This window comes from Haliotis rubra, unplaced genomic scaffold (genome assembly GCF_003918875.1).
Source record: "Haliotis rubra isolate DU_JTF1 unplaced genomic scaffold, ASM391887v1 Scf1370, whole genome shotgun sequence".
Lineage (NCBI taxonomy): Eukaryota > Metazoa > Mollusca > Gastropoda > Lepetellida > Haliotidae > Haliotis > Haliotis rubra.
Window position 1 is genome coordinate 80,836 of NW_025765304.1, and position 25,946 is coordinate 106,781.

General features: G+C 43.6%; 1 protein-coding gene across 1 annotated transcript in view; it reads left to right on the forward strand.

Moving 5' to 3' along the window:
• Positions 1-25,946, forward strand: part of LOC124268336 (ribonuclease 3-like) — a 72,302-nt gene that overhangs the window by 19,590 nt on the left and 26,766 nt on the right. Inside the window, 8 exon segments of the mRNA XM_046703308.1 lie at positions 9,885-9,956; positions 10,281-10,428; positions 12,793-12,983; positions 13,694-13,818; positions 14,980-15,108; positions 15,724-15,802; positions 20,194-20,266; positions 20,269-20,300. Coding sequence (XP_046559264.1) covers positions 9,885-9,956; positions 10,281-10,428; positions 12,793-12,983; positions 13,694-13,818; positions 14,980-15,108; positions 15,724-15,802; positions 20,194-20,266; positions 20,269-20,300 — 849 coding nt within the window.

Consider the following 25,946-nt stretch of genomic DNA (forward strand, 5'->3'; position numbering starts at 1 on the left):
ACGCCACAAGAAGCTTAACCGGAGGCAGCTACAGTGACATCAGCAGAGATCGCCATGCAGCCTGATGTCTCTACACTGGCGCCAGACGACTTCCCTGAGGGTCCCGCCGCTAACATCGCCAGAGAGGGCACCGACTAATCCGATGCATGACCATCCCAGATGAACTGTTGCGGCAAATCATGATCATGATGGAGGGCCACCACAGACTGGGAAGCAGCCAGCCCAAGGCCGAAAGCCTGCCGCTGAAGGTTCCAACGCAGACGACACCCCAGAGGCACCCCATCAGCGTAGCAGCCACGACAGAAACCACCTTTCGCCAGCGGAAGTCGCCAGACCACCTCCACGGAAGGACCCAGATGGCAGCCTCGCGGAAGGCCTTCGCCGGCGTGGATAGATCATCATTCCTCGGCTTCATCCCTAGATGCGGACTCAGACCGCCAGACCTCACGGAAGCCTTCGAAGGTCAAATCGCCGTTCCCCAGGACCGGACGCAGAGGAAGCCAGCGAAGGCGCTTCGCTAAAAGCCAGCGAAGGACACCTGACTACGAGAGCTTCGGCGAAGCTATCAACATTCTCCTCACAGGTCTCGAGAAGGTCAACGCATAGGCGCAGTTCACCAACACGATCTCCAGCGCCCGTTAACCGTGCCGATCTCCTCGCGTACATCACCACGCCGATCGTCTCACAGGTCACCACACAAGTCTGCACACAAGTCTACAGTCAGGTCTCCCCGGCGTCACCCGACATAGAGATAGAAATACACAGTCCACCATCAGAAGAGCATCAACCTCTCATCAGTGATGCTGGGATGAAAAATGATGGAGGCATCATTTTCTCAGACGCTGAGATACGATATTGGATGGTAAACAACCTAGATCTCTCTTCACCTTCAAGAGTGGCAACTCGGCAGACATACCTGATAAAGGAAGGCGAGGCAGACGCCATCACCTTACCTCCAATCGACTTCGATTGCAAGGTGCCACAGTATGTGGACACAGCCTACCATAAAGCCATAACAGTTCAAGCGCCAGAGGTATGTTGTTGGCATTAATAGATCTAGAGCGATCAATGAGATTCTTATCACCAGATTTCGTGACACGACTTCTGAAGATGATAGGATGATCTACTCGGCTCTACTTATGCAGAACCAGCAAGAACCACACCCTGTATGAAGCTAGCGGCTCATATATTGATCGATTTCGACACTTAGCCTAGGAAGTCCCAGGCCACCTCGAAGGAGCTAGAGCCTCACCAGTTCACGGCTCACCAGCGGTGAAAACAATACACTCACTCACTCCTGTTGAACACAGAGGTGGATTTCGTGAGAAGCAAGCTCATATATTATATATATACTGATCGGGCTCTGACTCAATGCTTTCGAAGGTCGCTGAAGGCTAAGTAACTCCAAGTCTACCTCACACAGGAAATCTAGATTGGATACTTCGAGAGCTTCGCGAAATCTCACGGCGCCCACCGAGGAATTCTCCTCCAAGGTCTCCATATATTAGCCACTTTCGTCATATATAGCTACTTTCGTCAGTCCGTTCAAGACATCGCATAAGTTGTCTATCAACTGTATGCCATATGCGATCTATAAGCCTACGCGAAGACAATTGCACAGGCTATTTACAACACAAAGCGTCGCTATATTAATTAATCAACGGCGTTGCATAGATCTTCACAGAAATCAACCTTTCCATTATAGATTGCTAGAATATGCAATCCCGGACTTCTGATCTGAAAGTATCTACATCGCGTGACCATTACGCGAGATCTGCAGACAATTCAATATCGAAATTGAACAGCAGCCTTGTTACAGCGAAAAGTATAACTCATAATCGTCAAAGTTTCTGAGGAAGAATATGTACAACAAGTTCAGCTTTAATTCTACAATTATGGCCCGATACATTCATGTATACAGTCTACAAGCTGACAACTTACCAAGTTTATTGTACCTTTATATAAGAAAGTGAATTATATTCAAAACTGAAGTTACTTTCACGACAGCCAGGAAAATAACCTACCCAGCATTAATATTACAGAAGCGAGGTATTTGGCGCCGAGGTTTCGTAGCGTTTACCTTTAACCCTCGAAAACACGTGGTCACTCGGGTAGCCGGGGAAGCTTACGGTGAAGACCGGCGATTATGCTAATATCAACGGCGGCAACATTTTATACAAGGTTTTCCTGCTACACCGTGACATCACAGCGCGGGTATTCTACAGAATCAAAATGCCTTTGTTCTGATTGGACGCGTTGGACGCGACTCGCGAGAGGTCGATCTTTCTTCACAGGTCAACACTTACGTTACAAGTGACAACTATATTTCAGTGAACGAGCAAGCCTCCTTACAGTCCAGTTAATCTGAACCTTCATGATTGGGCTGCTTTCTTCAGGTTAGAGACCTCCCTGTCAAGTTAGGACGAGGGCACGGCAGTCAGGCAATTTTACATAAACTTCAACGAGGACAGACACACCTGGTTGTGCACCTACATCGTCAAGGACTTCCGAGCTAATAACCTAGACGACGGGATACAAGTGGATCTAAATCCACAGCTGCCTCAGACTACAGCTGAATTTCATAATCAAGCTACTAACACAACTAGATGGTTAGTAAACCTACTTAAACTTTCTGATTGAAGAATTAAAACGGAAGTTTCACCCTCCAACTTGAGGATCTGAATATAGTGCTCCAACACCTCACAAGTGAGGTTTATGAACACGCCTGGATGGCATACTTGGACTTTATGATATGATGATTCTATCACGATGGCCAGCAAGAGCACTGTAAATTTATCTCCACCGAACCAAACAGAAGGGAATAATACAACAGATTATTTCCTTTCTATCATCAACTTACGCAGAATGAAATCTCGCATGATACTATATCTCCGCTTGGATCAGAACTGTCATACTACGTGCATACAAGACGGATGGACCTAACTGACTACCTCCATGAGCTTTTTAATGCTCATGATATTAGAGCTGCTAACTTCTGCATTGATCTACACAATGTTATTTGAAATAATGGAGGGTTTATTTTCTGGAGATCCGATATGGTGGTTGCCAACCATTATCTGAGAGATATCATCACCGAGGACGCCTCAGGTATCCACCAATTCGATCCCATGGTCCCTCGCACTACAGTTGACAGTTCCCTCGGAGAAGATAAGTCAATCTCACAGATTTCTACTTATCTTATAACAGTACTAAATAGCTACATGCTATATATAATTTGCTTAAGTTCTTTTTATCATCACAGTACTATGATTATTACATCATACAATATATAAGTTAACAACTCTACAGAGTTGGTTATTATATATTTACCTTAACTTAATTATATCTTAAGCATAGTACTATACTCAGATTGTAAAATATATAAGCTAACAAACTCTACAGAGTTTGGGCTTTTATATAGGTAGCTTAAGCTTATTCATATCTTAAGCTCAGTACTATGTTTATATCATATAAGTATATTAGCTAACAAACTCTAAAGAGTTTTGCTATTTGGCTTTAGAAGTCTCATCATATCTTAAGCAATATGGTTTACATTATAACATGTATTAGCTAACAAACTCTACGGAGTTTTTTGCTATATGTAACTTAAGCTTATTCATATCTTAAGCAGTACTATGTTTATATCATATAGGTATTTTAGCTATCAAAACTCTAAAGAGTTTTTGCTATTATATATTTGGCTTAAGTTTCATCATAATTTAAGCTTTATGGTTACATTATAACTTGTATTAGCTAACAAACTCTACGGAGTTTTTTTTTTGCTATTATATATGTAGCTTAAGTTTCCTTCAAATCTTAAGCTCAATACTATGTTTTTATCATATAAGTATATTAGCTAACAAACTCTCACGGAGTTTTTGCTATTATATATGTAGCTTAAGTTTTCCTTCATAAACTCAATACTAGGTTTATATCATATAAGTATTTTAGCTAACAAACTCTAAAGGGTTTTTGCTATTTTACAATTAGCTTAAGTTTCATCATATCTTAAGCAGTATGGTTACATTATAAAATGTATTAGCTAACAAAACTCCACGGAGTTTTGCTATTATATATATAGCTTAAGTTTAATTATATCTTAAGCTCAGTACTATGGTTATAACATAAAAGTATATTAGTTAATAAACTCTAAGGAGTTTTTTTGCTATATACATTTAGCTTAAGTCTAATCTTATCTTAAGCTTAGTACTATGGTTACATTATTAATCTATAAGCTAATAAACTCTACAGAGTTTTGGCTATTATATATGTAGCTTAAGTTAATTATATCTTAAGCACAGTACTATACTCATATTGTAAAAATATATTAGCTAACAAACTCTACAGAGTTTTGCTATTATATATGTAGCTAAAGCTTATTCATATCTAAAGCTCAGCATTATATATATATCATATAAGTATATTAACTAACAAACTCTAAAGAGTTTTGCTATTATATAATTAGCTTAAGTTTAATCATATCTTAAGCTTAGTACTATGTTTATATCTTAAAGTATTTTAGCTAACAAACTCTAAGGAGTTTATACTAGCATATTAACAAGCTTAAGTCTATTAGTCTTAAGCATTGTATTAATGTTATATATACTTTATCATAATAAGTACTTTGTAATAACCTTTATATGGCAGCTGATAAGTTAGCAGCAGGAATTCATCAGTTCAGTTATTACAATCATCACAGTTCAAATCACTAATTATTAAAATCCAAAGTATTATATTTTTCCCACCTCCCTTTCCGTCGGAGTCTACAAGCAAAAAGAGCATGAGTCAGGATAAGGAAAAATATGTAATTTTTAGAGTAAAATTGATATTTTATACTTATCCTGACTCATGAGGTAAGCCCTCCCATCCTCCCCACATAACACTTTGGATTTCCCTGTAAATTCAAATGTTGGGCTCAGTATATGAGGAGAGAGTGAGGCACATGGGTGGAGGTGGCGCCCTCGTTCCCGAGCTTGTGGAAGGGAGGTAACTCGTGCTGAGTACTAATTAGTGATTTTACATTGAAGGGAGCTTCAATTAGGGAGATACAAGTGTTCCACTATGTTCGCAAGAAGAAGAAGACAAGCAAAAAGAGCATGAGTCAGGATAAGTATAAAATATCAATTTTACTCTAAAAATTACATTTTCATGATCTTAAGTAGGGGAACTTCATTTTTAATATACGATTGAAAAAATTGGGAGCTCTATCAGAGTCAATCAATGTTGATATGATAATAATGAATGTTTTGAGAGTGCATCACCACTTGCACTTCCTTATGACCATAGTTGTTTGTACAGTGATCGCTCTTGAAAGATGATTGGTGAAATTTGAACGTGTACAATTTTTATTTTCAGACAAAAATACGTCTAGAAACTAACATTTACAACTGTGGGATGCAAGATGATTGTCAAAATTAATGGTCTACAGTGATTTATCAACCTTCTTGAAAACCGCCAAATCGCATGACATCCCATGCATGTATGCCAGGGTTTACTATGCGTTGTGCACACGTGCATCACATGTGTTGTGTTTTGAGGTGGTCATAAAGAGAAATGGTGGTATGCGTTCATAAGATGTCTGTCTATGAAAAGTTTGTTAACGCTAATACTTTCTATCCAAATTGAAACGTCAGATTCCTCTACTTTTTTAAAAGTATAGAAACGCTCTGACTCTTGGATATTGATACAAATAGTTGAAAATAAAAATTTGACATTAATATATTCTGTAATTTACATCCAGTAAGCTCTATCTTTTCAAGTCCATACTTTAAGCCATCATAATACTTGAATATATGGATTCAAACAGACATTTAATTTTTAGTCATAATGCTAGATCACATTTAGGCTGTCGGCTGTGGTCTCAGATTGTTTCATTCCCATTCCTGCTATCATGGAAGTTTTTTGATCATTTACAGATGAAAGTCATCCCTAAACATGGTCTCAAAAAAAGTTCCCTAAGCTTTAACACTCAGAAAGTAGTACTAAAACTAAGAATAAAAGGTATATATATCAGTCGTGATTTCAACCAATCAGAATGCTTGAAATCCATTTTAACCGATACTGTTCAAGATGGCTGCGTCCAGTAACAACATGTTGACAGTGAACGATCATGGCAAATATAGTCATCATAGAGTTTCATGTGCTTAGAAAATGTAGCAAAGGAGGCAGAAAATAATTTAACAAGCACGAGGTAGGAGAAATTTAAACAATGTTGCACTGAGTGGCAGAAAACGAGTAACAAATTCCAACGGTCTGTAGCCAACGTGTGTGAAAGTTCGGGCTATCTAAGTAAAAACATTAAAGATTTTTCAATGAATACAGGATATCATGAGACATGTTACAGGCAATTCACGGACAGACCACGAATTTCAAGGGTTAATTTAATGAGAAAAGGTGAGCCAGAACCATCCACAATGGAAGCAGAATATACAGTTATAAATGGTTCTAAATCTGAAAACCTGTGAAGGTCCGAGTTAGAATGAACCTTCAGTAACCCATGTTTGTCGTAAGAGCGACTAACGGGATCAGGTGGTCGCTGGCTTCTTTGACACATGTCATCGGTTCACAATTGCGCAGATCGATGCTTATGATGTTGATCACTCGATTATTTACAGACCACCGCCATATAGCTGGAAGATTGCTGAGTGCATCGTAAAACTAAACTCACTCACTCTAAATCTGAAATGAACTTTGTGTTAGCCGGAGTTCCACAGGGATCTGTATTAGGACCCAGGGCAAGATTTAAGAGATGTTAACCTACTTGCACCAGGTGCAACCTAAGATAAAGACCTAGTTGCACCTGCCAAATTCCAGTTGCAACGTAGGGTGTTAAAATGTTTCGGTGCACATAAACCTTAATCAGTGATGTAGTATCCATGAAACCATAGCAACACTGAGACACAGCTGATCCCTGTTTACAAGAGCTGTCATAGCCGAGACGTGTTTATGAATAGCAATGTTTCATTGCCATAGCTATTCAAAGTTTAGAAGAAACATGGGCTGGCATATTTATGCATATGTTAGATTTATTGTTGATTTATTTCTCAACAATTCACTTACACCTTGTGCAAGATAGACTCATAGCTAGGTTGTATTTTGTAATATTGGGTCTCACCAGTGCAAGTAACAAAGCACTAAATCGAGCCCTGGGACCTCTCTTGATTTTAGTATTTATCAATGATATTGTTAATGATATAGAATGCAACATAAAATCATTTGTTGGCGATACTTCATTATATGCAATTAAAGACAATCTTAACGAAGCCTACAACATGTTAAATAATGATCTTGAGATAATTTTTTCTGAAAAATCTGAAACCATCCTGTTTACAAGGAAACGAACTGAACCTTACTACCAAATTTAACCATGAATAGTCAAATCATTGCAGAAGTCGAAAATCACATACATCTTGGTTTAACTTTTCAAAAGGATAGTTGGTGGCATTTCAGAACAGTCAGTCCGATGATCAACTGCCTAAATAGTCTTGAATACCGATTAACATGTAAAAGTCTAAAGACTTTGTATAGTTCCTTTATTCTTCCAATCTTTGATTACTACGATCACATTTGGAATGGTTGTTCCAAATCACAGGAGTACCTTCTTGAAAAACTTCATTTAGAAGCGCTGAGAACTATTTGTGCAGCTGTAAAGGTACAGTTCATCAACAAAATATATAGTGAAACTTGGTTCACTGCATTAGCCATAAGACGGTACAATCATAAAATGAACTTGTTTTATAAACTGAATTCAAATTTGACGCCCGAATATTTATTGGAGCTCATACCTCGTACGGGCCATCACTCTGACAATATTCAAGTTCCTCATTTCCATACAGAATTATATAAACAATCTTTCTTGCCGTCTGCTATTGTAGAATGGAATGATCTCGATGAATCTATAAAGGATTCCGAATCGTATTCAATATTTAACAAGAGTCATTAGAAGATGACAAATCCCCCAGCTCCCACATATTTGAAAGAACAAATCATGGATTGGTGTGTTGGAGCCTCAGATGTACTATGTGATAGCGCTAAAAGACTACAACTTGTGCGATAAAGGGGGTCATCTTTGAGGGGCCATAACTTTTGATTCTCCAGGAATTGACTAGGGAACTTTTTGGCTCATAGCTAAATACAGTTTCAAGAACATATTTCAACTTTATAAAAGTACTTCCATGGGGGCGGGAACGAAAGTAAATTTCTAGCCACTTTTCCAGCCACAGCCGACGGCCTAATATTGGCATGGCATGATCGATCGTTAATGGCTCCTGAATCAGTGAATTAATTTTCTAACATAAATTCTTTTCTATTTTCAAAATGACCCTCAATTATATGTATATGACTCCTTGTAAAGCAGAGAATGAGTCAAGGTGACTCCTTGTTAGGCAGGGAGTGAGTCAAGGTGAAACCCTGTAAGGCAGAGAGTGAGTCAAGGTGACTTCCTGTAAGGCAGGGAGTGAGTCAAGGTGACTCCCTGTAAGGCACCCAGTAAGTGAAGGTGACTCCCTGTAAGGCACCCAGTGAGTCAAGGTGACTTCCTGTAAGGCAGAGAGTGAGTCAAGGTGATGCCCTGTAAGGCAGAGTGTGTCAAGGTGACTTCCTGTAAGGCAGAGAGTGAGTCAAGGTGACTCCCTGTAAGGCACCCAGTAAGTGAAGGTGACTCCCTGTAAGGCACCGAGTGAGTCAAGGTGACACCCTGTAAGGCAGAGAGTGAGTCAAGGTGATGCCCTGTAAGGCAGAGAGTGTGTCAAGGTGACTTCCTGTAATGCAGAGAGTGAGTAAAGGTGACACCCTGTAAAGCAGAGAGTGAGTCAAGGTGACACCCTGTAAAGCAGAGAGTGTGTCAAGGTGACTCCCTGTAAGGCAGAGAGTGAGTCAAGATGACTCCCTGTTAGGCAGAGAGTGAGTCAAGGTGACTCCCTGTAAGCCAGAGAGTGAGTCAAGGTGACTCCCTGTAAGGCAGAGAGTGAGTCAAGGTGACTCCCTGTAAGCCAGAGAGTGAGTCAAGATGACTCCCTGTAAGGCAGAGAGTGAGTCAAGGTGACTCCCTGTAAGGCACCGAGTGAGTCAAGATGACTCCCTGTAAGGCAGAGAGTGAGTCAAGATGACTCCCTGTAAGGCAGCCAGTGAGTCTAGGTGACTCCAACAGTAAGGAGTCCAGCACCAACCCTGGAGTGTGGCAAAATTAAGAGAACATTAGGCCTTGTTATTGCAAGCAATCTTTAATACTGAAAACCAGGGCTCCAGACAAGGGCCGTATTGGCGTATGTATGTATAAAACAAATGCACGATACGGTAGGAATTTTTAGAAAACGCAGCAGATAATGCGACCATAGCAATGGTGTACGGTCTTAGAATCACTAACAGACGATTTATCTGAAAAGGTATTGTTTTATTGTTCATTGACCTGTTTACACAAGAGTAGCAATGTTGTGGTGCATATATGAAACGAAACACAAGGTTACTAATACTCCATTAATTTCCATTCAGTACTCTAAATGTTCTCTTTAAGGTTTTCCGGTACTCCTATATTGAACAAATAAGGAGTACATACTCCTGACTTTGAAAAATTATCTGGAGCCTTGTGAAAACCCAACCCAAGTTTGGTTATCTTTAGTACAATGAAGTTCGACCTCACAGCTGATGATATAAAACTAACACCTGACCGCCACAATATCACATTATCCTTGTGATTCATGACATGCTCATTTCTCTTTCCCCCACCACGATGATGGACAATGATATTAGGAATTATCTGTTTGAAAATGAGAAGTATGGATGTGTCCCTTGCCAAACGCTGGGCTTCCTCCTGTCAGATAACCTGCACTTCCTTGTGGGTCGTTAGCTCTTATCAATATGTTCATATTGTATGCATGTTGTTACAGATTCCTCCTTGTAAAGTGATTCGGTTCAACATAGAGTACACTATACACTTCTTCGAGGAACAGATACCGGAGGTGAGGAGTACACATGGATGTGTCACCATTGGACTAATTATCAACTCCGAAAATAAATATGTCTTTCTGGTTTCCAAACTGAACCAAATCAGTGGCCTATGTCTTTTTTCTCGAGTGAGTGAGTGAGTTGAGTTTTACGCTGTGATATTGCTGAAATCTTTCTAAAAACAGCTTAAAACCATACTCGCGCACTCACTCACTCACTCACTCAAATCCAGAAAATAATGAAACAGAAGCTACTACTCACTAAAAAACTCTACCTATGTTCATTCTTGGTTTTAGAATCAGCTCTGGAATCTAAGAGCAATACTTCATTCTTTTCAGAATTTCACGGTCCGCAGCCTCGACTTGTTCAATGACTTCCTGTTCTCTGAGCTGCTGGAGCTGGTGGACATCGACTGGAAGTCGGCAGGCAGCACCGACTCCTGCAACATCTTTCATCTCATGCCCAGATTCGCCAGATCTCTGCCAGGTGAGTTGTTACTGTCGACATCGACTGTAAGTCGGCAGGCAGCACCGACTCCTGCAACATCTTTCATCTCATGCCCAGATTCGCCAGATCTCTGCCAGGTGAGTTCTTACTGTCGACATCCACTGGAAGTCAGCAGGCAGCACTGACTCCTGCAACATCTTTCATCTCATGCCCAGATTCGCCAGATCTCTGCCAGGTGAGTTCTTACTGTTGACATCGACTGTAAGCTCCGCAGGCAGCACCGACTTCCTGTCAACATCTTTCATCTCATGCCCAGATTACTGGCCAGATCTCTGCCAGGTGAGTTCTTACTGTCGCACATCAACTGGAAGTCGGCAGGCAGCACCCGACTCCTGCAACATCTTTCATCTCATGCCCAGATTCGCCAGATCTCTGCCAGGTGAGTTCTTACTGTCGACATCAACTGGAAGTCAGCAGGCAGCACCGACTCCTGCAACATCTTTCATCTCATGCCCAGATTCGCCAGATCTCTGCCAGGTGAGTTCTTACTGTCGACATCAACTGGAAGTCGGCAGGCAGCACCGACTCCTGCAACATCTTTCATCTTATGCCCAGATTCACGGAGATCTCTGCCAGGTGAGTTCTTTACTGTCGCATTATCAACTGGAAGTCGATGGGCAGGCAGCACCGACTCCTGCAACATCTTTCATCTCATGCCCAGATTCACGAGATCTCTGCCAGGTGAGTCCTTACTGTCGACATCAACTGGAAGTCGGCAGGCAGCACCGACTCCTGCAACATCTTTCATCTCATGCCCAGATTCACGAGATCTCTGCCAGGTGAGTCCTTACTGTCGACATCAACTGGAAGTCGGCAGGCAGCACCGACTCCTGCAACATCTTTCATCTCATGCCCAGATTCACGAGATCTCTACCAGGTGAGTTCTTACTGTCGACATCGACTGGAAGTCAGCAGGCAGCACTGACTCCTGTTACATCTTTCATCTCATGCCCAGATTCGCCAGATCTCTGCCAGGTGAGTTCTTACTGTCGACATCAACTGGAAGTCGGCAGGCAGCACCAACTCCTGCAACATCTTTCATCTCATGCCCAGATTCGCCAGATCTCTGCCAGGTGAGTTCTTTCTGTCGACATCGACTGGAGGTCAGCAGGCAGCACCGACTCCTGCAACATCTTTCATCTCATGCCCAGATTCACGAGATCTCTGCCAGGTGAGTTCTTTCTGTCGACATCAACTGGAAGTCGGCAGGCAGCACCGACTCCTGCAACATCTTTCATCTCATGCCCAGATTCGCCAGATCTCTGCCAGGTGAGTTCTTACTGTCGACATCAACTGGAAGTCAGCAGGCAGCACCGACTCCTGTTGACAAGAACAGACAGTATTTAAGAAATACAGTTCGCTCTACCACGAGGACGCTTGAGTCCGAGTGATTTAACGTTAAAATAGTTCAGGGCTGAGACCAGTGATGTTAACTGCGTGAAGCAACTGCAAACCAAGTAACGGGATGCAGCGGAGTAGTTTACTGTAGGAGGTTGTACAAGGCGATGACAACTGACATGCATCGTGACATCAGTCACATTATGACATAATACAAAAGTGTTCAATTACAAGGAGGCAGACTAGAATGGCGCAGTGACGCCAATACATTGTGACATAATACAAAAAATGCACATTATCGTCTGATAAAGTACTGTCGGTGCCTTTGATCTTTCACCGTAGCATCACAAATATTTGGTTTGTTATTGGTTCACTGTTTATCTACGTGAATGTTGTTTTATGCAACACTCAGCAATGCTCCATCTCTATCACAGAGTCTTGACAACTTGACCAAACATACCAGTACTACTGGTTGATGTCATGGTCAACTTCCAACAAGTCAACAGTGACAGCTAATTACCAAAGTCATAGAGGCTGACCACCTCATCCACATTTGGCTCCTCAGGACAGGAGGGGTAGCCTAGTGGTTAAAGTGTACGATCGTCTTGCCGAAAACCCGGGTTCGATTCACCACATGGGTACAATGTGTGAAGCCCATTTCTGGTGTTCCCCAACGTGATATTGTTGGAATATTGCTAACAGCGGCATAAAACTAAACTCACTCACTCACTCACTCCTCAGGACAAGCATAGACCAATTCTAAACCAGAATCTACAAATGGTTTAAAAAGTATCATGGCAATTGGAGCTCAGTGCTAGATGAAGTTTGTAATGTACAGTGACGTTCTTATGTATTCAAATATTAAATCCCCACCGTAAAACTAAATTCACTCACTCAAACATTAAAATATTTCTAGAAGGAGTTTTTAAGAATTTATGTTTAAAATCACATTTGCCTCACTGATATAGACACATAGACACGTGAAGACCCCTGTTCTGTCCCCAGATAATGGCAAGGAGCTGCTGTCGATGAACGAGGTGCTTGGGTTCTTGCTGCAGAGCTCCAAACCTCTGCTGGAGGAGACAGAACTTGCCCACATCCTCAAGTTCTCCAACCACGAGTGGCAGAATATGGTGGATGAAGTCTGGAAAGCAAGTGATTGTGGGGATGATTGTGACATTGTATATCCTGGCAAGGTAAGTGATTGTGACATATCCTGGCAAGGTAAGTGATTGTGACATATCCTGGCAAGGTGAGTGATTGTGACATATCCTGGCAAGGTGAGTGATTGTGACATATCCTGGCAAGGTGAGTGATTGTGACATATCCTGGCAAGGTGAGTGATTGTGACATATCCTGGCAAGGTGAATGATTGTGACATATCATGGCAAGGTGAGTGATTGTGACATATCCTGGCAAGGTGGGTGATTGTGACATATCCTGGCAAGGTGAGTGATTGTAACATATCATGGCAAGGTGAGTGATTGTGACATATCATGGCAAAGTGAAGGATTTGAAGGAGTTACTCCGATTTTCAAATACAAATCCACTCTCCGATTTGTCCATAAAAAACTCTGATTTTTTAGAAAATACAAATATGTTTATAAATTTAGAATGTTTGAAAAAAGTTTAGTAAATAGCCATCTAAATATGTCCATTTGAATTAAGTACTATCTGGTTAAGTATGGCCAGAAATTGCATATTTACAGGTTAACTCTAAAGATTTTCATAGTCCCCCAACGCCAAAGGCCCGAGCCTCTCTCCTCACGCCACCCCAACTCCGGCTCGGAATTGCTTTAAGCAAGGCATGACTCCACTTTTACCTGATTCAGGGTTGGCATCTCTGCAGCACAACCAGTGATGCTATTCATTGTCTGAACCAATGGTTCTCTCATGGTGTTCACAGAAGCCAAGCTCAATACGTATCGACCAGCTGGATCGTCAGCAGCAGGAGAATGATGTCATCAAGTACCCTCTCATCATCCACTTCGGGGTGAGACCTGCACAGCTCAGCTACGCTGGAGACCCAGCGTAAGTAGCCTGGCTTTTCCCACTGTAATCAAAGGGAGATGTCCCTTCACCAGGTTAAACTGTTCCCAGAAACCTTTGATTGGTAGCTCCTGGGTTAACCTATTATCAGAAACCTTTGACTGGTAGCTCCTGGGTTAACCTGTTCCCAGAAACCTTTCATTGGTAGCTCCTGGGTTAACCTGTTCCCAGAAACCTTTGACTAGTAGCTCCTGGGTTATCCTATTATCAGAAACCTTTGACTGGTAGCTCCTGGGTTATCCTATTATCAGAAACCTTTAATTGGTAGCTCCTGGGTTAACCTGTTCCCAGAAACCTTTGATTGGGAGCTCCTGGGTTAACCTGTTCCCAGAAACCTTTGACTGGTAGCTCCTGGGTTAACCTGTTCCCAGAAATCTTTGATTGGGAGCTCCTGGGTTAACCTGTTCTCAGAAACCTTTGATTGGGGTCTCGTGTGTTAACCTGTTCTCAGAAACCTTAGCTTGGGAGCTCCTGGGTTCAATTAGTTTCCAGAAACCTTTGATTGGTAGCTCCTGGGTTAACCTGTAGCTCCTGGGTTAACCTGTTCCCAGAAACCTTAGCTTGGGAGCTCCTGGGTTCAATTAGTTTCCAGAAACCTTTGATTGGTAGCTCCTGGGTTAACCTGTTCCCAGAAACCTTAGCTTGGGAGCTCCTGGGTTCAATTAGTTTCCAGAAACCTTTGATTGGTAGCTCCTGGGTTAACCTGTTGCCAGAAACCTTAGCTTGGGACCTCTAGGGTTCAACTGGTTCCCAGAAACCTTTGCTTGTCATAGAAGGCAATAATGGATCTGACTCAGGGTCTTGGATGACAGCAGTCCTTGTTTGTATTTAAAAAACTTGTAAATTATTCCAGAATCTCATTCAAGGAGACAGTTTGATTGCTTATCAATTACAAGACGATGAGAGAAATTCTGTATTAAGTTATTGGTACAACAACAAGGAAGATGCTGATGACATATAACCAAAGCTAGGGCAGCAAATGAGTCCTGTGGTAATTATCAGGTAGAATGGAGATATGCTATGACTTAATATATTTTACCAGGGATCACGCTAAAACTTTGAGGCAACATAAGTTTATCTTGACACAGTGCTGTTTGTATTTGCCAAATGCGACTCTCTACTCCATTGACTCCCTCTCTGCAGCTACCAGAAGGCATGGAAGCAGTATGTGAAGTACAAGCACCTGCTCAACTCAAAGCCGAAGGTGACAGCCAACGACAAACTGAAGCTGGAGCTGAAGGTGCAGCAGCTGCAGGAGCTGAGGATGAAGAGGTGAGTCATCCATGCCGACGTCCTCAAGTAGGTTGTCGTTGTTTCAACTGACCAATCAGATTTGAGAATCACTAAAAACGCATGTAATTGGATAATGACCCAGTAGCCTTGATGATCACTAGAAATCCCCCAACTGTGTTGATCCTAGCTCACAATATCATTGACTGGATTTACCATGTTTACAGTAGCTGCAGTCATGCAGTGAAATATTGCTGAGAGTTGGTCTTAAACAACAGACCGTGGAGATCCGGGTTAGAATTGGCATGTGCTTCATAAGAGGCTTGTGGATCATGTGGTCAGGGCTGACTTGGTTGACATGTCATCGATTCCTGATTAGCAGATCATGCTCATGCTGGATGATCACGATTGTCTGGTCCAGACGATTATTTAATTACAGACCACCGTCATATTTGGAATATTTGAGTGCAGTAAAACTAAGCTCACTCACTCACTCTAAATCTGAAATGAACTTTGTGTTAGACAGAGTTCTACAGCCGGAGCCGGAGTGTGGCGTAAAACTAAACTCACTCACTCACTCAAACAACAGACAATCGAAATAAGAAGCACTTTGAAATATGAGGATCATGTTTTTTATTAACAATATATGTTGTCCAGCACAATGAAGCGTGAAGTGACAGTCGAGATCAGCAGTGAGGGGTTCATCAGGACAGGGGTTCGATCTGACGTCTGTCAGGTATGTTGTTGACAGGAAGGAATCAGATCCAACATCTGTCAAGTAAATTGTTAACGTGTTGGAATCAGATCCAACATCTGGCAAGTAAGTTGTTAACAGCTTGGCATCAGATCCAATATCTGTCAAGTAAGTTGTTAATGGATTGGCATCAGATCCAACATCTGGCAAGTAAGTTGTTAACAGGTTGGCATCAGATCCAACATCTGGCAAGTAAGTTGTTAACAGGTTGGCATCAGATCCAACATCTGGCAAGTAAGTTGTTAACAGTTGTTGGCATCAATCACACAATATCTAACAGGTTGGCAAGTAAGTTGTTAACAGGTTGGCATCAGATCCAACATCTGGCAAGTAAGTTGTTAACAGGTTGGCATCAGATCCAACATCTGGCAAGTAAGTTGTTAACAGGTTGGCATCAGATCCAACATCTGTCAAGTAAGTTGTTAACAGGTTGGCATCAGATCCAACATCTGTCAAGTAAGTTGTTAACAGGTTGGCATCAGATCCAATATCTGTCAAGTAAGTTGTTAACATGTTGGAATCAGATCCAACATCTGGCAAGTAAGTTGTTAACAGGTTGGCATCAGATCCAATATCTGTCAAGTAAGTTGTTAACAGGTTGGCATCAGATCCAACATCTGGCAAATAAAGTTGTTAACAGGTTGGCATCAGATCCAACATCTGTCAAGTAAGTTGTTAACAGGTTGGCATCAGATCCAACATCTGTCAAGTAAGTTGTTAACAGGTTGGCATCAGATCCAACATCTGTCAAGTAAGTTGTTAACAGGTTGGCATCAGATCCAACATCTGTCAAGTAAGTTGTTAACAGGTTGGCATCAGATCCAACATCTGGCAAGTAAGTTGTTAACAGTTTGGCATCAGATCCAACATCTGGCAAGTAAGTTGTTAACAGGTTGGCATCAGATCCAATATCTGTCAAGTAAGTTGTTAACAGGTTGGCATCAGATCCAACATCTGTCAAGTAAGTTGTTAACAGGTTGGCATCAGATCAACAATATCAAGTAAGTTGTTAACAGGTTGGCATCAGATCCAATATCTGTCAAGTAAGTTGTTAACAGGTTGGCATCAGATCCAACATCTGTCAAGTAAGTTGTTAACAGGTTGGCATCAGATCCAACATCTGTCAAGTAAGTTGTTAACAGGTTGGCATCAGATCCAATATCTGTCAAGTAAGTTGTTAACAGGTTGGCATCAGATCCAACATCTGTCAAGTAAGTTGTTAACAGGTTGGCATCAGATCCAACATCTGTCAAGTAAGTTGTTAACATGTTGGCATCAGATCCAACATCTGGCAAGTAAGTTGTTAACAGCTTGGCATCAGATCCAATATCTGTCAAGTAAGTTGTTAACAACTTGGCATCAGATCCAATATCTGTCAAGTAAGTTGTTAACAGGTTGGAATCAGATCCAACATCTGGCAAGTAAGTTGTTAACAGGTTGGCATCAGATCCAATATCTGGCAAGTAAGTTGTTAACAGGTTGGCATCAGATCCAACATCTGGCAAGTAAGTTGTTAAAGAACCACTAAACTTTGTTTTTTGTTACTCTTTTAACCATTACATATGAAAGATTTGTGGTTAGTCTTATGCGGAACACCAAATTTATTCTTTAAAAACTTGTGGTTAATTAATACCGAGCGATTAAAAGTGGCCAAAAAGTCGCCTGCTTCCCTCTCGCCCGCCAACGAAACCACAGACAGGTTACGTAACTCTGTCGCCAGAGCACTGCAGTGACGTCATATGAGGAACGATTTTCAGTTAGTTGTATAGAAAATGTGTAGCACGCTCATCATTTTGATGATTTCGACATCAACCACGACATGCCGAATCGTTGCTTTGTAGTCAATTGCTCCTAGGGTCGGATGATGGTGTCCCCATGCACAGATTTCCACAGGACCCACAGTTCCGTGCTAAATGGGTTATGTTTGTGAGTCTTGGCGTTGTGGAAGCCTGAAGCGATATCTTACTTGTGTTCAGATCGCTTCACGGAAGTTAAAGAATCAAAACTACTTACTAGTTGTAGTAAAATATGCATATGATTGATGACCATAAAGATTTTCTATGACACAACTTGTAACATAACGATTTCTTCCTCGGAAGTGAGGTTGTGGTCGGTAACAATAATATTGTAAGTAGTATTATATTGACACCCACCTAAGCTGCCACGAGAGAAATTGTTATGATATAAGCTATGTCATGCAAAATCCTATTGGCCATCAATAAAATACATATTTTACTACCAGTAGAAAGTAGTTGTGATTTTGTAACTTCGGTGAAAACAAACCCAAATACCATTTATCCTCAGACTGGCGGATGTTCATGACAGTGGCATCATTTTAAAAAAAAAAAAAATCTGTTAGAATTAATGAGATTATAGTTTGTTTTCATCAAGTTAGAAAATCAAGACTACTTTCTACTCGTTGTTAAATATGTATTGGAATCATAACCAAACGGATTTTGCATGACACAACTTATAACATAACGATTTCTTCCACGAAGCGAGGTGGGGTCGAAGTCACAATACTGCTTGGCGATAAATTTCTTGCTACATTCACATGGTTAATGTCCACTCACCAGTATGTAGATACTAGTCAGTAATGCGTCTTTATATTTGGTCTTATAATCCTAATTAGTTTATTATCACACTTGTATGCATTTTGAAACTAAATAAAAAAGACGATCTGCTGATACTTATAGTGAATTTATAACAGAACTGTAGTATCTAGACATTTTATAGTTTGCCAATGTGAATCATAATTCGCATCACACACCCTAGTGCATGTTGTCTGTCTCATTACACTTCCGCGGCGAAAACAATGATTCTGTTGAATGCTACGACAAATGAATAAAAACAAAATGCAAATATTAAAATTAAAACAGATTAAAGTTATAGGAACGATATCAGGCCATTACCTTGTTCGAGGAATGTATCCATCAATATCCACAAAACTGTTCCAAATGATGTGTCTTTTAACAGTTTAATATACGAAAAAGTGATAAATCTTTTCAGGTATTGGTGTATAGTCTCATTGGTCACCCAAGATAGCACACCTGGCAACTAATTGCATAATGTCCGCCTTTCTTTAAAACAGTAATTTAGTTAGCCAATAATGGGCAATCAATCAATGTATTGGCGGTTAATCCTTTGAAAGAAGGACGTTGTTTTACGCGAGACAACGGCTTAATTACAGAGGGGGTAAATCAGTATACATTAGTAAATCTACATACATAAACACTACCTTTTGACAATTCCGCTGTGTAAGATAAAAGTAATTAATCAATCAGCGTGTTATCGGTTAATCCTTTGATCGATGTTTATAATGTTGAATATTTACTCCAGACATAAGAAATGCCAAATGGGAACCTTTGTCGGGTAATCTAAGTGTGTTACCACTAATTATACCTGTTATAAATTCATTAACTGACCATCAAGTGAATGATGACAAATAACATGTGTAGGTTTGTACCACCTAACACGGGTTACAAAGAGGGAGTATTAATTGCTGTATTGCATGTGAAAACTTATAATGACACTGTTTTGAGAAAACAAACAAATTTTTACATGACATGATTAAATATCGAGGTAAAACAACACAGAAATGGGATCAATTTGGATCAGTCATTATACAAATAGGGCCTAACGACACCAATCGATTTTGACAGAATCGTCTATGACAACAAGTTGTAACTCGGAAACTAGGCAAAGCAGGAGACAAAATTAAATGACAGTAGATTGTGAGAACATATAGCTTTCATTTTCAACAACAATTGTCACGATTTCAGGTTTATACAAGCCTGTAAACACGATCATTTACCCCCTAAAATGTAGATGAATTCTGCATCGGCTCTCAAAGCTATTCCTCATATGACGTCACAGAGGCGCGCCGATCTGATTGGTTGAAATTTCGTTCGCGGGTGAGAATTGTGCACTGTTGTCAAAAAGGTCGATTTAAGTCAATTAAAGGTCGAAATGAGTAGTTTTAATGACGGGGTTTCATTTATAACGATGCCAGTTAGTGATTTATGTATTTTTAACCCCTAGGGTTTATGTGACCTTTAACAGGTTGGCATCAGATCCAACATCTGGCAAGTAAGTTGTTAACAGCTTGGCATCAGATCCAACATCTGGCAAGTAAGTTGTTAACAGGTTGGCATCAGATCCAACATCTGGCAAGTAAGTTGTTAATGAGACATGCATCAGTTTTGGGATTCCTCCCATATGAAGCCTCGATTCTTTGGTTTTAGTAATTTTGTGACTGTTATTCTTCTACGAATAGATGAAATAAGAAAACCAATCCACAAGAAACAGGATTACTAATTCCATATTCCTGCTGACCGTGCTTAATGTATTGCTGTTTCCCCATGCTGTTTCAGCACGCCATGTTGCTATCGGTCCTGTTCTGTCACCTGAGGTTCCACCGATGCCTGGGCGCCTTGGAGGATCATCTGCATATAGATTCAAAGACAGGGGACTCCTACAGGTGGGACTTTGTAGCCCAACATTGATTGATTGGTTGGTTTGTTGTTTAATGCCGCACTCAGCAATATTCCAGCCATATGGCGGGTCTGTAAATAATCAGGCCTGGACTAGACAATCCTGTGCTCAACAGCATGAGCATCGATCGACACGATGGGATATGCAATTGGGATATGATGACATATGTCAACCAAGTCAGTGAGCCTGATCACCCGATCCTGTAAGTCACCTCTTACGATAAGCACCAATTCCAACCTGTATCTTCACTGGTCGCCAACATTGAGGAAATAGATGTTATCTGTACTCACTAAGTATGTTTGGAGTTTGAGTCCTGGAAGGACATTAAACATAATGTCATGAACGATAATCATTATCTTTTTTGTGAGAAAATGTAGGAAAGTATTTTTTCCAACATAATAAGAGATATCACCTCAGTGAATTGATGCATAGAATGATACCACATAAAACCACCTGTGACATAGTGCTCAATCAACAGGGACTGATGACATCATGTTTGCCTATTTAAGATGGTAATCGTGGTGATATATCAGAAACTAAATCATATCCTTCTTACTAAGACATAGTGACCCATGAAGATCCGGTTAGAGTTGATCTTTCAGTAACCCATGCTTGTCATAAGAAGCTAATTAACGTGATCGAGGGTTGTCAGGTTCGCTGACTTGGTTGACACATGTCATCGGTTCCCCAGTGCATTATGCAAGACCGCTTCCATGGTGTAGTGGTTAGAGCGTCCGCCCAGAGAGCAGAAGGCCGCAGGTTCGATCCCCGATCGTGTCATACCAAAAGACGTTAAAATATGGTACTTGTTGGTCCCTGCCTGGCGCTCGGCATTAATGGGTACAACAAGGACTGGTTGGCTCGGAGTCAGTATAATGTGTCTGAGTGGGGTATCCATACTTCACTGCGACATGGTATCTCAGTGGGCTAGCACTATAAAACCAGCTTCAGTCTGGGCTAGTACAAGCAGCCGCACTTACACACACACACGCATGCACGTCGTCATATGAGCAAAATCCAATTTCACCTCACCCGAACCCAATTGCGTAGATCGATGCTCATGCTGTTGAGCACTGGATTGTCTGGTCCAGACTCAATTATTTACAGACTGCCGCCATATAACTTAACCAAACCTGCAGAGGTTTTCAATTCTTTGAAGAGAGTCGTCCTTGGGGTACATATTATGCATTTTCCGGCTGAAAAATGTCCTGTGACAGTTGTATCAATGTTTTTTGAATAAAAAGATTGTACAATAAATAAACTCTTTTATTTATTATACGGACCCTACCTCACGGAGTTACCTCCCTTAGCATGCGCATCCAACTGGGTAGGCTCCTAGACCCGTTATCATCATTCCTTCTGCTGAATTCTTATCAGTGAACAGAATTATGGGAGGTGGGAGGCCCTACCCTCAGGGCGGATCTCTTCAAAGAATTGAAAACCTCTGCAGGTTTGGTTAATTCTTCAGAGAGATCGCCCTGGGGTACATATTATGCATAAACACAGACTCCCAAAGACCGGAGGCCAGGGAGGAGGGAATTCTGTCCAAGCACACCTCAAAATATAGCGATCGTATCATGGAAAAAATTGAACAGACGCTTTCATAACACTCACCTGTCACTCGACCCAGTTTAGCCTCGCGAGAGGCATTATGGGAGGGAACTGACAGGGAGGATTTGTGCTCAAAGACGACCTCTAGCATAATGAGACATTGCACGTGAAGTGCTTAATATCAATCAATCCGACTCCACTAAGTGGCTTCTTTCATGAGAGCACCGAGGGGAAAACAAAATACCACTCACTAACGATACAGTAACTCCAGAGAATCGAAGGGGTACAGGTTCTCTGAGTGAGCTCACATTAGCAGACATGTCAATAATGGAATCTTATTGTACAGTAGCCAAAACAAAACCAATAAACCAAGACTCACTCGGTCAGGGTGGCAGGACACTGTCCACTGGAGAGAACAGTACGGCCAAAGTTTGCAACGATTACGGGAATGCGATCGAGCTGATAATGGTATATAACGCGTGCTTGGCGGCTCCAAATAGCTGCGCGGAGCAGATCTCTTCAATGGGAGTGCCGATGCAAAGCTTTTGATGCGCTACTGCCCTGACCGAGCGAGCCTTCAACCCCTCAGGGGAGGCTTGCCCTTAGCCTGATAAGCGGCACAAATACATACGATACTAGCCAGCCAGACAAAGTCTGCTTGCTTCGCTGGCAGACCAGCCTTCCCGCCATCGCAATAACAACAGAACAGCTGGGTACCCGTGACGGATCCCCCTGCGCTCGCTTGAGATAGACTTTGAGCGCTCTTCACGGACATCCAACGGTGAGTGCTTCAGAGGAGTGGTCCCCGGTGGAAGGCTGGGTAAGAGTAGGAAGTTCGATAGGAGCTGTCACATGGAAAGCGTGGATCGACCTTCGGTCAGGTAGAAGTATCTGGGAGGCGAATACTGACACGATCCGTGAAACATAAGTCAGCGCCGGTCGGACGACATAGCATGTAAATCGCCGGACTTTCTTCACCAGATGTTACCGCCACCAGAAAAACAGCTTTCCAGGTCAACAACTGAATGGAAATAGCCGATAGGTGTGAGAAAGTGGGACCCGACAGCCAATCGAGCACGATCGACAAATCCCAAGGTGGACTGGTTCGGCCTGAGAGCAGGTCAACTGGCTCCGCCAGCCAGCGAAAGCCAGCTAGACGAGAGGGTGCTGCCCCAGAAGAGCACCATCGACAGGGGTGAAAAGTGGAAATAGCGGTGGAGTAGCCGTTTAATGGTCGGCTTCCGCCAGGCCTTCTTCCAAACGAGCTTGCAAAAACTCCAATACTCGGACTAAATCCGCGAGAAAAGGGATCTGCAATCCCCTTATCTGAACACCAGCATAGCGGGACCACCTATCCTCGCATACTGAACGCTTGTCGAATCCCGCGGCCAGAATTGTGTCTGCAACTGCTGCAGGAATTCGCTGCGCCTCGAGGTTAGACCTGACAGAGGCCAAGCCACCCACTGAACGTGGATTTGGGTGAAGCTCCGTTCTGAGTGAGAATGTCCGGTCGCCAAAGGTAATAGAACAGGAGGCTGAGCCAGAAACCTGAGAATTACGGAAACCAGCTCTGTGACGGGCCAAAGCGGTGCCAGTAGCACAAGTAGCCGAGCTGGCTGGGTGGACAGCTGTGAAAGGACACGGGGAATGAGTGGTAATGGCGGAACGCCCAGAGCACTTTGCCCGACCAATCCAGCAGGAAGCGCCGGGCAGCCAACGCCCTGGGTCCGTATCCGAGAGCAGAACACGGGTGTCTGATCTCGCCCCTCCGACGCAAAACAGATCCACCTCGAAGCGACCCGTATAACTGGGAGATTACTGTGAATATCTGCCTGTCGAAAGCATCCACTCGTCGGCGGGCCAGGATCCGCGCAGAGAGCGCATCTGCTCGCGACGCTCTCCAGCCCGGAGATAAACAGGGAGTACCTGACAATCGCACTGGTCGGCTCCAGAGGAGAAAGTCCCACGCTTCCGGAGGAGCTGGGGACACCGGTGCCTCCCTGCTTCAGGATGTACGACATGGCCGTCTGGTTGTCTAACTGAAGACGGACTACCTTGCCACGGACATGCTCTCTGAAGCGCTCGAATACCAACCGCACAGCTCTCAGTTCCAACACGTTGATGTGAAGGTGAGCTTCGCTTCGACCAGAGTCCGGAAGCCGACAGACTGCTCCAGAACGCCCCAGCCCGTGAGAGGGACGATCTGTCTGAACTGTGAGAGCTGGCGCCGATTTCAAGGGGAACCCCTGGTGAGATTCCCGACATTTGTCCACCACTGAAGGTGAGGTGTCAACCACTGGGACTGTGAGACTGCGCGCCCAGATCCTCCGTGTGAGTCCACAGCCGAGCCAAAGCTTGCTGTATGGGACGATCCTCAAGCAGCGCCCGCCACACTACAGAGATCGTCAGCCGCCATATGGCCCAGTAGACGGAGCCAAGTCCGTGCTGGTGCCTGGGGCTGGGAGAGGAATGAAGAGACCATCTCCGAACTCTGGTGACCCGGTCGGGCGACAAGGAAACGAGATCCTTGTTCGCTTGGAATCGCCCAAGAAAAACCAAGTCCTGGGTGGGTACCAGGTCGGATTTCTTGAGGTTGATGATCCACCCCAGTCGAAGTTAGAATGTCTATCACTGTGAGTAGCATCTTGACTCGCTGGCTGTGTTAGTGCTCCGAGCAACCAGTCGTCTAGGTAAGGGCAACAACGCTTCCTTGCGAAAGCGAGCTAGGGTAGCTGGGACTAACATGAGCTTGGTGAACACCCTTGGGGCAGTCGATATGCCGAAGGGGAGCACCCTGAATTGGTAATACATCCCCGCCGTGAAGAGAACCGGAAGGTACTGCTTGAACGATGGATGTATGGGTACATGCAGATATCGCGATCCTTTAGGTCGATTGACGCGGAGCCAATCGCCGGGCTGAACAGATGAGATCACCGAAGCGCAGTGTTCCATCTTGAAGGATGGTACTTCGAGCACGCGATTCAACCCCTTGAGGTTGAGAATCGGACGGAACCCGCTGTCTTTTTCTTCGACGAGGAAGCACGTGGAATAAAATCCCGCCTGTTCCTTTCCGGTGGAATGCGCCGATTGCGGACTTGTCCAGCAGAGCCTGAACTTCGTCGGCGCAATATGTCCGCCCTGGCTTGACATGACGGCACCGAGTGCCACGTATGCCCGGTGAAGCCGGGCGGATTCCTCGCTTCCACAGTGGGAGATGGCCTATGCTGACCGTGGCCAGCACCAGCTGTTGTTGGTAGCCTTCTCCCATTCCGCAGGAATAGAGAGAGGCGGCCTCCCACTGGGATATGGGGTAGGAGCGCTGTGTAGACCCGAAGCAGCGGAGCTGACTGGGCGTGACACACACGGCTTGAGCGGCAGCCTGATGGGTTAACGGGAGGTCGGGCAGACCTCCCGCGCCGCTAAAAGGCTGGGAGCTAGTCGAGGACTGCTCCTTGCCCCTACCCTTGGCGGACCTGTTCCTCCGCCTACCTACCAAGCGGCCGGCCAGCCGGCAGACTCGGTGTAGGCTGCACCCCGCCGGAGGAAGGTGGCATCGGAGCTGGGCTGGTGAGACGCCGCTGGTGCTCCAACAAGGCCTTAGAGTCCTTGAAAGGAGGTAGCTGCAGCGGCAGCCTCCGTGATGACCTGCTGGGTCCCTGGAAAGAGGGTCGCCCCAGACGGAAAGGAGGGCCAGCAAGGTCTGCTGTGTTGCTGCCGAAGTACCTAGACGTCGACAGCCACAGCCGGGCGCGATCCCCATGACTGCGCACATCACCGCCGACGCAGCAGACGCCAAAGAGAGTCGCTGGCAGGTGAGCCTGCACTTCCGTAAAGCTGACGGAGCAGCATCGACATGCGGCGACACGCCGCCAGCATGCCCTCCGCCTCCAGGGCCGACCTCTGAACCGTAGAAGAGGTAGGCCTCATGGACCACCACCCGCACCTGCTGCATCGCGTTCCGGTAGACCTCCTCAGGTCGGTATGCGCTGCGCGAGGGCGCCGCCGAGGGCAAAAGGTGGAGTGAGGCGCCTTGCCGAAGCAGCCGGAGCTGCTCCGAGGAAGCGAGCCTCCCCAGGGCGAC